At 45.4% G+C, this 16,794-nt stretch overlaps 1 protein-coding gene across 1 annotated transcript in view; it reads right to left on the bottom strand.

The window, feature by feature from the left end:
* Positions 1-265: 265 nt before the first annotated feature.
* The window catches only part of LOC121620837 (netrin-1-like), a 41,140-nt gene continuing 24,611 nt past the window's right edge, over positions 266-16,794 (bottom strand). The window contains exons 4-7 of the mRNA XM_041957066.1: positions 12,773-12,922; positions 11,348-11,401; positions 9,066-9,140; positions 266-2,754 (exon numbers count right to left, since the gene is read on the bottom strand). Of these exons, the coding sequence (XP_041813000.1) occupies positions 2,435-2,754; positions 9,066-9,140; positions 11,348-11,401; positions 12,773-12,922 (599 nt within the window). The 3' untranslated portion in view covers positions 266-2,434. The remainder of the gene's footprint in view (positions 2,755-9,065; positions 9,141-11,347; positions 11,402-12,772; positions 12,923-16,794) is intronic.

The raw sequence follows: 16,794 nt of genomic DNA, 5'->3' as shown, positions 1-16,794 counted from the left end.
TGCATGGTCATGGATGTAATCTGTGTTTGAGTTCATGCAGTCGCAGGGGTTTAAAGGTCTGCGTGTGGTGTGTTGCAATGTTCCGAAAAGAATGAGGAGAAAAGAATGAAAAACGTAATCTCAGCTGGGATCATCCTCAATTTGTTTCTTCTTTTCTTTTTTCTTTTTTTTTTTTTGACACAGCTTTATTTCAGATGAATTAATTTTCAGTTCTACCAGGCTGTTCAAAAGCCAACACGTATCAATACTTCTCATTACAGCCATCTACAATTCAATGCAAAAAGTAGAAAATAAAAGATCAATAATAAAAACCACAAAAGCCACATTGTTTCATGTGTCATTAAATATATTCATTTGTGATAAACATAATATATTAGTATTACAAGACATTACACAACCATTTGCAATGGACACTGCTAAACAACATTTACAAGCCAATGTATAAACATGAGCAGAGATAATTATGCAGATATAATAACTATGGAGAGCAGAGGTCTGGTAGGGAGTACCTCTCTGCAAATGCCTGCAGGTGTGTTGGTACAGATGTGTTGGCAGAGACTGTAGAAGTGCGTTGTAGTGTTCAAAGACATACAGTATGATGCACAGAGTACTGAGGTGTACCCTCCTATTTCTGTGTGTGTGTTTGTGAACATGCGTGTATTTGGGTGCGGTTCCTGCATGCGTGTGTGTGTGTTTGTGTGTGTGTGTGTGTGTGTGTGTGTGTGTGTGTGCTGCGTGTGGCTTTGTGCACGTGTGAACTGAGTCACAGCCTCGCTCTCAGTGTGGGAGAGAGTGTGCGATCCTCTGGGTGCTCATGTAAACATGAGACGTTGCTCTGACATTCATTTATTTGTCTTTCCATTTATTAAGCCTCTAGTATTTAAAACTCTGGTTAAGTTCACATGATGATAGCTCTAGTTAATAACAAAAAAAAGTAATACTATACAGCTATATAACATGTAGACAATCGCTCATGCCTTTTAGTCGAGTACCTGTCTTGATAATGGAATCCATTCCTCAAAAAGTCACTTAGAGGTGACGAACATTTGACACAGCGTGCTGAACGCACTGTACAATAAACATGTGTGATATTTCATCACTCCACAGGTTATTTCCCACAACACTGAATACTGTATACAAATTAAATGTGTACATAATTCACAATCGTTGTTAGCTATCAATCAGCTACAGTAAATAGTGAGCATGCATTACGTCAGTGGTCTGAGGACTGCTTGATAGGTCGGTATTCTCTTTTTTTTGTCAAAGAAGTGAGGGGGGTTTCGCTCCATCGGTTCTCTCACTTGCAGACGTTTGGGACATCCAACTTACGTTTAATCCTTTATTAGAAAATAAACACTAAATTGTGAGTAGCTGTGACAACACTGTTAACCAGAAGCATCAGTCCACACACACAACAGTCATCAGTGAGGTGAGCGGGGCTTGAACTACACAGCTTTTTTGCATTATGTGGGGTTTTTCGCTCTTTTTGGATGCAAGTCTAAAAACGTGAACATATCTCATATGTTCAAAAACTTTCGACTAGTAAAAATAAGTGCATGGTTGACATGTATGTCTACTCTACATCTAGTTGATGCTACGGCGTCACCTACTAAAATAATGCCTATGTATGCACGTATGGTTACTGTACATTGCAGAGGTCACAGCCACAACATACTGTCGATATATCAATAGCGAAGACTCGCTTGTGTTGCGAGAGGTGATCATTATACAGAACGAGCAGAGGATCATTATGGCATTTTGTTCCCACGAGACGAGTTGTTTCACTGAGGTAACACTCACATATGAGCGGGGAGCTCTCGGGCAAAATGGCACCTGTTCCGTTTTCCACAGTTAGGAATAATTTCACAATTCTCCACTTTCAGCTGTTGAAAAAGTTTATCCGAAGTTTGGCAGGTTACAAGAGCAACGTATCATACATGAGTGGAGTCCCTCAATGCCATGCAGTGTCTCTTCATTTAACTAGATAATGCTCTACACGGCACAGTGGAAATAGATCCTCTTCAAATACAAAACGGTGATACAGTAGATGCATTGCTCTTAACAACAACTGCACAAGGGACTATGAAAAACAACGGCATCATGGGTAAAATGGGCAGGATGTGACATATCTGTAACATTAGGTGCAAACTCTGCAATTACACAACAAAACAGACCTTGAAAGACGAACAGAGACGGAACAACTGTAGAATGAGCTCCTTCACAAAAGTTCCTAAAAAACACTAAACTCTTCGCTCCACCTCAGAGCAGCAGCACTCAGTCATTCCTCCATCTCTCCTACTTTTCACCTGTGTCGTTCTATCTTATACTCTTCCAGTTTATTTTTTTTCCATTCATCCTCTCCTCCTCCTTGCATTCATCCCAGCGGAGATGAATCTCCACTCAATCTCTCTCTCGCTCTCCTCTCCAGCCACTTTTAGCACTTTCCCCGCTTGTCACGCTGTTGGAACTTCCTCAGCCGGCGGCCCCACAGGTCCTTCCAAGGGATGAGCAGGCTTCCCTTGTCCGCCACCACGCCGCTCTGCCCGGGGGAATCGTCGTCTGTACCCAGCAGCAGGTACTTCCTCCCGGGTTTGATCTTTGGGCATTTGCAGGCCACGTCCTTGGCGCGCACCCACAGCAGCTGGTCCCCGCGGCGGATGCGGTGCTCACCTTGTTTGTAGACCGAAATGATGTTGACAGTAAACTTCCACCACTCGCCCGCCTTGTCTCCTTTTAGAACGTGGACTTGAACAGCTGGTGGAGGAGAAGAGAAAAGGCCGGGTTAAATCACCTACATGGCCGAGTGATTCACATCATTAACTACAAACAGGGATACTTGCACCCCTTGTACCCCTGGGTATACTGTATGTACCCCTGGTCCTGGGTAAATACTCTACATCCTGGTCTTCCCATTATTCCAAAACCCCAACAGGAGGCAAACGGAAGTTCAACTGGACCAAAAGCCCAATTGCCTGACAGTCTCTTATCCAAAAAAGCCCACTACTCTAAAAATACACAGTCTACCTGGAGTTTTTTACCCTTAATACCCTGAATTTGGACTTGCAGGAAAAGACACAGTCAGGTGATCTTCAGTGTCATGGGAACCATAATTGAGTGGTTAATGTTGTGAAAAGGTTGCAGTCTGATAAGGTTTAGGCACAAAGCTATTTGTTTAGGTTTAGGAAAAGACCACGGTTTGGGTTTAACAAGTATCAATTAGTTCCATCAGCCGGCCGTTGGCGCAATAGGCTTTCAGTCTAGTGGGACATTTTTTGGACTAGTGGGGTTTCGGAATAATGGCCCATTGGAACATTGGCATGACACCAATATATCCACATTCTGAATCAGTTGTAACCTGCAGATTCTACAGTTCCGTCCTCCACGTGGTTTCAAACCCCATGGGGGCGTTTCAGGAGCGGAGCTGATTTGGTCACTTTTCCTTGACATATTTGTGTCCACCATCGGTAAGTTGGTTTTGCAGTTAATGGTTTGGGGATTTTTGTCGGACTTCCCATCTGGCTTGATTTGCTCAGTGCATCTTTAGGCATCACGGGTCAAAAATTGACTCTGCACGTATTCTCCATGGAGCAGAGGGGAAAGCCACTTCTGGGACAGATCTGAAATTCGCCGTGGCACACCCGGTGGAATTGCACGCATCATCTAGAATGGTGGTGATCAGCTCTGTCGGCCGCGTCGCGGAAGGAGCACGGATGGAACGCGCCCGGTGGAATTTAAGGGTAACACCTGAACACCACATGTTGCAATTGAGAGTGTTGGCGAGTGAGCTGAGATCTGTTAGCTAACAGTAATGGTGAATAGTAAACGGTTGAAATAGCTATACGTACTATAATGGTTAGCTAAAAGCAATGCATACAAAGCTCGGCCTACAGCTTCCAGTTTTTGCCACTCCAAGTTGCAGTAGTACGAATGCAAACCAAACTGACCGAAAAATTAACAGACCAATCGTTTGAAAAATAAAAATCAATTCAAATGAGCACATTTGGAAGATGACATAGTGTTGATGAAGGAGGATTAGAAACAGGACTGTGGAACATGAACTGTAACACCTTTTTTAAAGAGCTGGCATCTGTTTGAGGCAGCAAGCAGATGCCAGCACTTTTATACAACGTTGTATAAAAGGTCCAATAAAACCTGCTGTATAAACATGACCCAGAAATCGTCGACTTTGTAGTGTGTCACTGGTCTCCCCCTTCACCTCTGACCGATGACCTTTCCTTGTTGTGCTCCTGAGCATACTCCCTATTACAGCAACTGTTGCCATAGCACTCCCTGTCTGAAGGCTCCCGACGGAGGACATATGAAAGAACACTTCGCTGCGAGGGGCAGAGAAACACGTTTCCTATAGGTGGTCAGGCAGACTTTGAGGAGGAAGAGGTGGATACGGTGTACTTTCTTTTCAAAAATAAATGTCCAAGAGATTTTTTTATAGAAAAATTACACATCTGCTAACAATATAACTTCTGAAGCAAATCCTTTCCAATTGGTCTATCAGGTGTTAAACTGAACCCTGAACATCTGAGCACTGACAACCTCAGGCTACATCAAGCTAAACCTGGTAACTATTGGGACTCCACTTGAAACAGATATTTTCATACCAGGAAATGAGCAAAGCTTCCTTCGCAGAAGCTCCCCTGCACGGATTCTCTGTCAGATGAAGCAACTATGACTTCATCTCACTGATTACAACAAGAAGCAAACAGCTCAACAGCGACGGAGCTCATTGGCGCTTGAGGTGAGGCGCTTCACCCCACGGGTTCAGCCAGGAATGTGCTATTAACGCTTGGCCACAGTGGGCGTCTGCTGGGGGGTTTCACTAATCATGAGAATTCATTGAATGTGGAGAAGATTGGACGAGATGATTGGAGAGAATCAGCTGGATATGCATGACACCAATCTTTATACTTTAGCTGCAAATTCTCAAACCATTCCTGTGTGTTTTCTTGTGCAGTGTGGGGGCGTGTGACACTTGCAAGTTAACAAAATACCTCAGTAATAATAATATCCAAATTGCATTCCTTCTTATTTTATTCAACTAGCTAAGTAATTTAGCCTTTCTTTTCCATCCTGGCTGAACATGATCACTTTCGGTGTTCATCAGTCGTCCCCGAGTAGCGCCAAGAATGAGGAGAACCGGAGGAGTGGGGTGTTTGAGTATGTGTGTCAATGCATGGTGTGAGCAAATTGCACACAATTTCAGAAGAAAGAAGGTTTGTTGGGCTGAGTAGAGCGAGCTCTCACAGCCCTGCCATTCAATGCAGCCCTCTCCTTCATCCAGACACATAAAGGGTGTGTGGAGGGGCAGGGGGGGTTTGCACTATTTGTCTTCCCAGCCACAGAAAAAGTTCCAGGAGAATCGGGATGTGTTTCCGACCTCATGAGCTATCCGGGTTCTGCTCCCAGAGCCCCATCCAACTTCGCAGCGTGAGAATCCTGCGGAGATAGCGCTCTCCTCTCCGGGCCGAGGGGGAGACTCGCTTCCAGCATCCAGGCTCGGCCTCTCTGTCAGTGTCTGCCTCTTTTTCTTTCTCTCTCAAGTATGTTCTCAGTCTGTGCAGTGTGTTTAAACACACACAAATCCAGACGCACACACCTTCTGCCACTTGGTTTGAGCTAAATAGACAGCGGAGAGCACAGGGTCACAAAATAGTGCACTGTGACACAGACAGTGACAGAGAGGAGATCAGTGTGAGATGATCCTGCACTCTCACCATGGCTGCCAACCAGGCCTCCTTCACAGCCAGACTTCCAGCTGGGTTTACCTTCTTCGAGCAGCGTGCTGCGGCTTGACACTGCATGCTACCAACAAGCAAGGGCTAATGAAATTAGAGCTCGCTTAATTACCGCACTGAGGCCCCTGTCCCCTCTGGTTATCAGCCGAGTGAATGATCAGGGACCTGCTACCCTTGGGTGAGCGCAGAGGGGTGGCCGGGGAGGCTGGGGGGCCCTGCCTTTGAGCACTATCCCGGAGCGTCGGTAAACACGCGGCCCTTTGATTCATTGTCCTCCTGGTGGCAGGGAGAGGGAGGGTGCGTGTGTGCAGAGGCGGGTGTCAGGCGAGAATATAATCCCTTTGTGTCCACCGTCTCCGTAGCTACGGCAGTGATGAAAAACAAAAATTGAATAAACAAAACATATTTCTTTCTCTCCGGGGTGGCAATCCGTCACCGTCTGCCTAATTTACCACCTGTTTGTGCCCAGAGGAATGCTCGGTGCCGGCAGAGCGCACAACTGTGTTTAAACAGAGGGCCCCTTCCTGTGACCCCCGGGGGCCTGCACCACCGCTCGCACATGGGGGGTTGTGGCCCCCAAAGAACAGAGAAGAGACTCTGAAGCCCCACAAAAGCAAGGCGACAGGCCTGAGAAATGAATTATGCAGAGGCGAAGGGAATGCATGCTAAGCAATGATGCCTGCCATGCTGCCTCAGCGTGGCTCAGGCAGAATCATCTGCTTCCAGACTTTTTAGGGGAACTTCAGAGAAAACCAACAGGAACCGCCCGCTTTGCTTGAATCAGCCTGACTGATTTATAGATGCAGGGCCTGTCTCAGCGCCGATGATTAAGATTTAAATCAGTGGAAATATGAATAATGGCTGCATTTGGTTTCCTAGCAAGATGCAACAAATGGCCTGAATTACTGTCTACTCAGCTGTTAGAGGGAGTTAAATATATTTGTCCAATTTTCAGTTGGATGGCGTTTAAAGTATATAAAGCTGTTTTTCTGACAGACTGATGAAGTTTCACCAATGATTTTGAACGAGAGACAAGTTAGTCATCTCTGAAAGAAATGAACACGGAGAGGGTTCTAGCAGAGCGGAGAGTGATGAAAGTTTACTACAACTGCCCCCAAAGACTGATATGCTCGCTTTTATTTCCAGAAACACACTCTTGCTTGTTTAGTAGATATGACGCTTGCAAAAACCTGGCTGAGGAGAGAATATATCCTGAGTAACATGCGTTTCTGCGGTTTACAGATGTGGATCGACAGATAAAAGGTAAACCATTATATTGTGATGATTGATGGTGCAGGATGGATTGTTTGCCATGTGAGTGAAAGCAGAGCTACACAGTGGGATAGCGCGAGGGAAAAAAAGTATTCTACTGCAGCCTCTGTTGTACCGCTATATCCTCCTGTGTTGGAGTTACAGGTGTGAGGCTCCTCTATTGTTGTGGTTTTATTTGAAGGATAACAGATCAGTATCATCAATCATTAAAACATCAGATTTCCTTCTTGTTCCAAGCTGTCGATGTGTGAGACACAGCTGCCTCTGCTGTCTTCTGGAGGGTCCGCTAATTTAATAAATCATTTCAGAGCCTATAACATGATATTCACTTACCTGGCACAGCATTGTCAGACATATTTCAGCTGCACCACTTGTTCTGGGGATTCATTGACAACATAATGTGATTGCTGTGTGTTTTGGCTTCTCCTATCAGTTCGGGATTGGCTCTGAAACGTCTTAAAGTTATGCCAAATGCCTCAAGCTGACTGTGCTGAACAAAGCTTATCCGCAATGCTCGTGCGGTCTGTTCCTCTTCTACAGGCTCTGCAGGGTCCACAGGGGTGCAAGTCTACCATATGTTTACCATAGTTCAGACATCCACACTTTTATGACTGGCCAGAGGGGAGGTGCTGCAGGGCGGGAGAAGCGGACAGAGCCAGGAGGCGCAGAGAGATTTTACCAAATCCAGTACATTTCATGCAGGATACATGACACATCATGGGCAATCCTCAAAGGAGGGACCACACATTGTTCACATTCACACATTCTAAGATTAGTTGGGTTTGAAAAAAAACTTTCAGGAAATATTCATGTGTGTGAATCTAAATGGAGTCACTCCTCTGTACTCTGTTAAAGAATATTTTGACATTTGCAGAAATGTGTTTGATGCCACTCTCATCCTTGTACTGTAAGTTGGTAGCTTGTAGCCTTGTAGCTTGAGCCAACAGTCAATTAGCTTAGCTTCGCGCAAAGACCAGAAACAGAGAAAAACAGCTATCCTGGCTCTGTTGAAAGGTAACAAAATCGACCTGTTAGCCCCTCCACAGGTCATAAATTAGCCTGTTATATCTCATTATCTTTCTTGGTCAAGAGCAGTTGGCGAACAGTGGAGGCCAAGTCACTGCTCCTGGCCAAGAAATAGTCCTGCTAACTCCAGCGATATACTGACATGAAAGTGGTGCATTTCTCAAAATGTTGAACTATTCCTTTGAGACGCTCTTTGCAAGTCAAAGCATGTTCTTCCCACACTTTGATTTTCAGGCCTTTTAAAAAAATTTGCAAAACAATACACTGTAGTAGTCGATTAATCTTTCTTTCCTTAAGTTCTCCTAACCACATAGATCTGGTAAGGACTGAAGCTACATCTATGGCCCATTATGACAAATATGGTCATATTCTGTTTGGTCCCAGCGGCTGAGCTCCATTCTGTGATCTGTGTTTCACAATGACTGACCACAAAATACAGGTGCCTTGACTGGCTTATCTTTACGGTATATTTAAATTGTTGTTTGACTGTGCAAGCATTAAATAATGATTTGATCGTAAACACTACCTGCTGACTCATCCCATCAAGAACCTCGAGCGAATCCTCTTGCAGCTACTTGATGACAGGAAAAGAGACATGCCAATGAAAACACCTGTACTGTGTGATCCGATCAGCTGCGTCAGGATACAAAATGAGCAGCTACATGTTACAGGAGGTTGGCTGACAGTCACACGTCTTGAAAAGCTCAGCGCTCGCTGTCCAGACTTCAAAAATGATCCACTCTGGAGAACATTTTTGAAAACATCCGTGTTCCTGGGTAGGAATTGTAAGCTTGGTGCAGATGGAAGCCCACAGAAGAGAGAAAATCTATGTTTTCATATTAATCTGTATTTGCAGACACTGCCTCAGGCTGTGTAAGTAAGCCATCACAGAAACGTGGAGAGCAGCACCGGGGTGTGGATCGGCTTTGCTCGGGATCTGATTAATTGAGACATCTGACCTCTTGACTGCTGGCTGACGTCTGGCAGCACACATTCCTGCGTATCGGACTCACTCACCGTAGTCTTTTTTACAGTACTTCTTCATGGTGATCTTCATCTTTCCCTTGGATGCTTTACAGTGAGACTCGCAATCTTGGGAAAAGAGGCGAAGAAAGAGTCAAAGTTAGATTTCATCCTGCAGTAACAGGCCTCCTACTTTAAAAACTGTGTTTCAGCATCATCAGGCCAGGCTCCAGCTGAATGGGCTTTAAATGTGCTCCCTTGTGCCACTACACTATTTGTGCCCCGGGGTGTCCACGATGCCTTCAAAGTGCCACTGTGAAACAGATTATAGCTTACACAGATCCTCCTGTGTCTGTCAACACACTCCTACTATACTCCTCCCAAATTTTCCACTCCAGCCCGCTCCCTTGTCAGTGTCCTGGCATGCATTGTGTGCGCTCTGAGGGCTACAGAGGTCACCCCTGCCCATAAGAAGGTCACGGGGTGGGGAATTAGCTAGTGACCTACCAAAAATTAGCAGGGACCCCCAGCAGCATATAAGCCACATAAGGCGAGAAAGTGAATAACACTGGTCGAGGCTAAATGTTCTGTGGCCCCCAGAGAAAGAAGCTCGCAGACTTATGATTAATGCCTTAGCGGTATATCCTTACAGCAGTGTATGTGCACCTGGGCTAGCTTGCCAACGGGCTTATTGATGGCTGCTGCTGCCGCGCTGTCACTGCGCCAGGTACCTTTTGTCATGAGGGAGCTGGTGGCGTGACCAGAGGCCAAACTGAAAATTGAAATTATTTGTTCCCTCCACTTTCCACTGACTGTCACAAATTGGAACCAGATCACTTCTTGAGTGCTGCCCCCCTCCCGCTCTGCCTCTCCCAGAGCAATAAGCCCTGTGCTCTTTTCTGGGGGGGTGGGAAAGCTGGGCTGGGCAGTCTGAAGAGAAAGGAGGGGGCAGCTGAGAGAGAGAGGGGACCTTTCAGCTTGCCTGAATATGGACAAACTTCATTATTTCTTCCAGCCCTCTGTCCAGTCTTTCCCTTTCTTCCCCATTATACTCTGTGTGAATGAGGTTGCCTGGGTAATGATTGAGGAAGAAAAAAACGCCCCTCTCCTCCCTCTCCAAAAAAAAAAAAAAAAAGCGGTTTGGGTTGTGGGATGAGGATCGAATTCATGTATGTAGAGAAAGCATTTCTGGTGGAATGCCGGGCTGCTTTCTGGGGTGGAGGGAGAAATAAGAAAAGAGGAAATCCCAAAGTAAATGAATTTGACGAGTCCATATCGAGCATGCCTGATTTCCATGTAAATGAAGTGCTGAGGGCGGGGGGCCTCTTTATCTCCCGCAGGCCCCTGGGGGCCTTTATCATACCTCCCTTTGATAGCTGACGTTGCCCATTAGCCCCTTAGCGCAATCGCCGCACCGGGCCATTACACCCACAGCTCTCATTAAGGTCCAATCTCCTGCTGCGAGGACAAACACCCTCTTTGTGCGTCTCTGCAGCACTGCCACGTTCATTCTGCGGGGGTCCCTGGGGACCACACTGCTCCTAATTTGGAGGGTGGTGACTGTGTGGAGTTTCTGACAGGAATCCAAGCTCCACACAGCCTCGGCAGTCACTATAGTAGGAAGTGGGACTCACAACAAAGCTGAATGAAGTCAGTGGCGCCACTCTCATCAGACACTGATCGATGATCAGAAGTGACTCAGCCTGTTTAAACAAGCATATATCATGGTGAAAACAAATTGATGCACTGTAATTTAATAAATACCTGAGCAGCAACAGGTTTAAAGCCTGTTTGCTCCTGGCTAATTACAGTTAGGAATAGTCATCGAAATCAGCCATTAAAGGACAGACACAGAGGTTTTTCAAAGGCAGCAGGTAAATATTTTTGTTGCACATCGTCTCATGTCAGCAGCCCAACATGGGGACTGTGGTCAGAGCACATGAACAATAGGGTTGGGCAGGGCTTCACTGTCGGCACAGCCAGCCTTGATTGAAATACAAACTGGTGCAAATGAAGCATGTAATCAGATTAGGGCTGAAACCCTGGGGAGGCTGCTGGGCAGGCTGGGAATACAGGCAACTAGGCCACAGGGAGCACTGGCAAAATATCTGGAGTTTACATCAGCAGCCGTCAGACCTCGCTGACTGTGTTCAGTTGAGGAGCGAGACGGCGAGCGGCTGGAATAACACGCATGTGCTAGAAATGCACATGTAATAACGTGTGCGAAGGAGCAGTTACAAGCACACAATGATAAAAAAAAAACACATTAAAGCAGCAACAGATGTTTCTGTTGTTTTGGCAACTTAAATCAGCAGAATGTGTACAGTGTTACTCACCTGACGGCTCCTCGTAGCTGCTGTAAGTCGCTGTTGGAGATGCAACCGGGATCTCTGTGACACAGAGAGGAACAGACACAGCTCTAACATTGCCGTCATATTGCAGCGCAAACAGAATAAAACTGACATGATGAGAAAAAAAATGTATCTCAATTTCCTGGTTATTCTCCTAAGAGCAGAATTTGACCTCACGTGAAAAAGCTTGTGTATGAATTACACTTAGGGATGGATTTAATGTCCAGTAATGAGAGCTGATTCTGACACACAGATGTGCTGAGAAGTGTGTATCAACACTGCGAGTTTCCTGTTAATGTTCTGCTCCCTATTGATTGTGGTATGTTGTACATGCAGGGAGCCAAGGCCGCCGGTCTCGTTAAAGTCTTTGCTGGCAGGGAGTTAGATATCACAAAAATTTAATATCGGGCTATTAAAACCAAAAGACATTATCTCAAAAAATATACGAGAAACCAAATATATTCTGCTCTTCAAGAACCCCGTTTCCTCCAGCTTTTACACCACATTTGTTACCTTCCCAGCAAAATTAAAGAAATCCTCTTCCAGCAGGTTCACAGGTTTAAATCATTGTTGTGCATTCTGGCCAAACATATCAGTCTGCAGTCCGTGGAGACCATGTCCAATTTCCACACATGACTTTATCAGAAATGTCACCCCAGTAACATAGTGGACAATTGTTGGTGTGTACATGTCCTCCCAGACATCGCTGTTATCTTATCTGTTCGTGCCAGCCAGCTACTCGATGCTCCTCGCTAAAGCAGCTACCAGCGACCCATCTCTGCTTCTGTGAGGCGCTGGCGTTTATTGCCAAAGGCCTGGAGTCTGCAGGCAGCAGATACAGCTAATAAACATATCAGCCATCATTCCCTTGGACTCGTTCTGGGGATTTATTCTGAGACAGACTGTTAACGGTGTTGAAGGCACACAAGGCCATGTTAGGCAACTCTAATGGTCTGTTTATCCAGGATGTGGCTTAAACAGTCAAATATCTTTCCAAAATCTCTTGAAAACAGCACAAGATGAGTGTGAGCCATGGAGTCATGCATCACAAGTGTGTCCTCCTGTCCTTTTCAGGTCCTGTCCTAAGGTAATTATCAAGATTGGCGATCTCTAATGGAGTCTAGGTTTCTAAACAAGTCATTAATAAATGTATTAAATAATCAGTTTGCATGCATGATGAGGCAAACAAAATGATGTACAGCAGCAAAAGGGATTTTTTCACTGGTTTTCTTTTGAATGACTGTTTTGCTGAGCTATAAATCATAGGTCTATGTAAGAATGATTTGTTAACAATTAATAATGCTGAGTGTTAGCTATTTAGGCTATTATTTATGCATCCCTCATTAAGACTGTTGTACCAGATACCCCAGAAGTGCAGTTAACATATATTGACGTTCTGTGGGTCCTTACTGATGCAGGGGGCAATGGGAGAGCGGCTCTGCTGGTAGCCCTTGGCACAGCGGTTACAGGTGATTCCTGTCACTCCGTCCTTGCAGGGGCATTGGCCCGTCGTCTGGTTACACGTCTTCCCTGCCGCTCCGACTGGATGGCAGTCGCATGCTGTGGAGGGAAAAGAGAGAAAGAAGAGCGCAAGAACATCAAGCTAGACTGTACCCAAGTAAACAACTAGCAATTTGAAAAATGAGAACATGAGTGGTTTACAAAACCAGCGCCATTACAAAACAAATATCAGCTTTCAAATGACTACAGTATGTCTCTGGTCTGTCCTCTGCTGCTGACTCTACATATTCCATACAATAAAAAGTAATCTTAGCACTAAAACCTAGTGAGAAATCATTCACATTAGAGGAGGCTGTTTTCCTTCCAGACCATCACAGATGGAGAACTGGGCCTTGCACCAGCATAAAACCTCAATCAAATTACACTGCTTCCCTCCACCCATAATGAGAGTAGGATTCTTCATTAGGCCTGCCCTGGAAGGCACGCAGAAGACTAAATAACTTGATTAATTATAGTATTTCACTATCTCCGCATCGTATTGGTCTCCTGTGTTTAATGCAAAATGTATGTGGGCATGCTTTATGCATGTCCGTGTGCGTGTGCTCGGGAGTGCATGTGTCTTTGAGCTTCTTGAGAGCAGGCTTTGTGTCCTCTGCACCGTTTTCATCAGACAGGCTGTGTGCTCTTCAGATTGAGTTTCCAATGTAGAGCTTTTTGGCAAAGAGTTCTTTGCAAATACTGCCTGAATAATGTTTCCCATTAACGGACGAGTGGAACGCACTTCAAAGTCTGTTTAAGCTGTTAGTTGGGGAGATCGCAAGTTAAATGTGAGAAATTCGTTCTGTGTGTGTGTGTGTGTGTGCGTGCGCGCCCTGCCAAACATTTACCATAAAGCCAGTGTTTGAAGTGGAAGCCCAGCCTCCCTATTAGCCCTGCATGTGTTACATGTACCAGCAGAGTCATTTGAAAATTGCTTGAAGTGGTCCAGTAGAGGTTGGAGTTGCTTTTAGTTGGAATTTATGGCGCTTCGTGAACATAACAAGATGCATATTAAATCTTTTTTTGAAAAGGTCTAACTTCTTTGTTTTTGTTCTGCTTGATTTGTGCCATAAAAGCTTCAAATACACTTGGTATTTGCTGAAATAAAATCAAATGGTAAAATCTTTAAGGGTCCAGTTCGTTTCCTCTGAGAATTCAATACGAGTACGTTCTGCACATAAAAATGAGGGAGGGCTGTTTAATGGAAACTACAAGTGCAACAAGATAATCATCGCATAACACAGCTGACAATGAAAATGAAATGAAGACATCACAGAGTGAAGATTTCTAACAACAAGGCTTTCGTTTCTCTGCTACTGTTCAGTGTTTATCTACCAGAAGTAAAAATGTGTAAACTCTCTGTTTGCTGTTCATGTTTACGCTGTGGGCGTCTACAGATAATGTCTCCGAGCGGGACCAGAGCAATTAAATTCATTGTGACACAATTAAGTCATTCAAAACCGCACTGACATTTGTAGTAAGGTAAATAATTAAAAATCCAGCCTTCAAACAGAGCTTTACTCCATCTTAAGATAAGGTCAGTAATTAAAAAAAAACAACACAACAACTAATGTTGTTAAATCAGTATAAATTTTCATGGAAGCTGTAGCTTTTTTGCATGCTAACAAAGTTATAGTTGTTGTTGCATCATGAAAGTGGACGCTGATTCGTCTTAAAATGTGGAAAGAAATGCTGAATGAGAATTAGCTTTGAGTTACCTGTAAGCTCAGAGTTTGGTTTTCTGTAAGGCTAAAGCCAGCAGCCGCTTAGCTTAGCTTATCTTAGCACAGTGCCCCTGGCCTGGCCCGATTTTGTTCCGTTTGGACAGAGCCATGCTCGCCGTCCGAATAGAACGAGCCAAATGTCCAAACTGACAAACTGCTCCTTTAAAACGCTGCAAACACAGTGTTTGTTTTACTCTGCGTTAAACGTGAATAATGTTTATCAGCACTAAAATATTAGAATGGTGCTCTTTTTTTGTTTTAATTGAAAGCTTGTAATGACAGGTAGACTGACAGTATTTCATACCGCTGCAAGCTCAAAAGTCCCCTAACGCAGAACCACAGCAAACCGGACACATTAATTAATTTGAGCTTGCAGCGGGGTCGGGGGGGCTGTGGAGCTGAATGGCTGCTCAGGGGTTCTGAGGAGCGCGCTGCAGTGAACCATACCGGCTTCATCTCCGTGGACTCGCTGTGCCTAGTTAAAGGCTTAGACTGCCAAACGTATGAGCGGACGGGGGAAAAAAAACAAACTGTTCTGGGCGGGGGGGGGTGGGGGGGCGTGCACTGTGGTTCTCCAAGAGCCATGTTTACACTGCGCTTGATGAGGGGTGAAGTTGTTAATCTGGGAAATAAAGCATGAGGCATTCCACGCTGCCGCTGGAGATGTAGGCGCTGTGTGGTGCAGAGGAGCCGTTTTCTCGCGCTAAACCGTCAAACTATTAGGCAAATCGTCGAGAGGACATTTTGTTGAGATGTGGAGTGTTGCTGAAGGAGGGGGTTTAGGAATGGGGAATGAAAGCAGACTTCCTCCCGGCTGTGTTGGCACAGCGCTGTATTTCCTGTCCAACAACAGCAGAGCGGGATGGTTGGCTGATTTGAACAATAAATATAGCGGTTTCTGACTGATGTCACATCGCCCTGCTTTTGTCACCTGAGGAGAAAGGCCGCAATCAGGCTGTTTGGCTTTAATCCCAGAGCACCAGGCTGGGTATGTTGGGGGGACTGGAAGAGGGGCTTGAACTTACTGGGTACTGATCCAGCTGTTTGGAGAGACTTTGCAGAGATCTATGGATGTTGCTCCATCATCAGGCAAAGTGAGATCCTCCACACTAACCTGCCCCAGCTCCGTCGCCCTCAACCCAACCACTCCCCAAATATGACCTGTGAAATGTTTAGGCTGGCAGAGTGAAACAATGCTGCAAAGACCCATTTGTCTTCTTTTCCCCTGATGATCTATCAAGCTTGTGTTCAGCACCACACTGCCACATGCAATAAATCAATCCCGGCGCTGTGTTTGGGAGTGATCTCCGACTGTCTCCGATATAAAACACCCAACTCTGAAAACGCCTTCGCGGGCCCTGTAGCTCATTCCTTTCATTTCATTTCATGCAAGCTGAAGGAGTCAGAGTGAATTAGAGGAGGGGGGGGGGCTGTTGTGGCATGCAGTAGGAAATATCATGTTGCTGTTCCTGTGTTTAAAGAGCTAGCGGTGTACCAAGGATAGGGGCACCGGAGGATAGGCATCTTGAGACCCTGTCACCAGCCAATCATAGCTCAGCGGCGGATGTTGCTCAAGACCACAATATGTGCATCTGCCCAAAGTCACTCATTTGTCATCAGTATGTGGTAAGAAATTGGGATGTGAATGTACAATAACATCCAACATTATAAAAAAGCAGCAAGTACTGCCATAAAATTATATTTGAAAAAGGCTTTTTATGGTTATTTTTCTGCATATAAACAGCTCTGAACAGACTTTCACTTCAAACACAGCGACAATCATCTCACATTAGCCTTCATGTTTGTCTGTGCTTGTAGGCAAACACGCCGTCGCAGACAGAGACAGTGTTTTGTGCATCAGTGGGATATTTTGCCGGTGAGTGTGTATCCAGGGCGACTGAGTGACAGCGGCGTGTTTGCTCAGGGCCTCGGAGGCTGTTGTTACTCCCCGAGGAGCCGCCTGACAGAAGGAGCCCAGCTTTTGTCTCTCCACACATTAATCCTCAGCTTGCTTGCTCTCAAACCTGACATATGCGCTCGCACCTGTGTGTGTGCGCGTTGTGTTTTCTCCACCTATGCGCTGTGCTGTAAGCACAGAGAATAAGAGGAGCGGGGCGATTAGCGGGTTGTTTCCACCGCTCTGTTGGGTGGATCAGCTCACACCTCCGTTCCCTTCGCTCTGTTTGTCTTGTCAGGGATCCACGGAGG

This window comes from Chelmon rostratus, chromosome 17, assembly GCF_017976325.1.
Source record: "Chelmon rostratus isolate fCheRos1 chromosome 17, fCheRos1.pri, whole genome shotgun sequence".
In the NCBI taxonomy this organism is placed as follows: Eukaryota; Metazoa; Chordata; class Actinopteri; order Chaetodontiformes; family Chaetodontidae; genus Chelmon; species Chelmon rostratus.
Note: the sequence above shows the minus strand (reverse complement) of the source record. Positions and strands in the feature narration are given on the sequence as shown.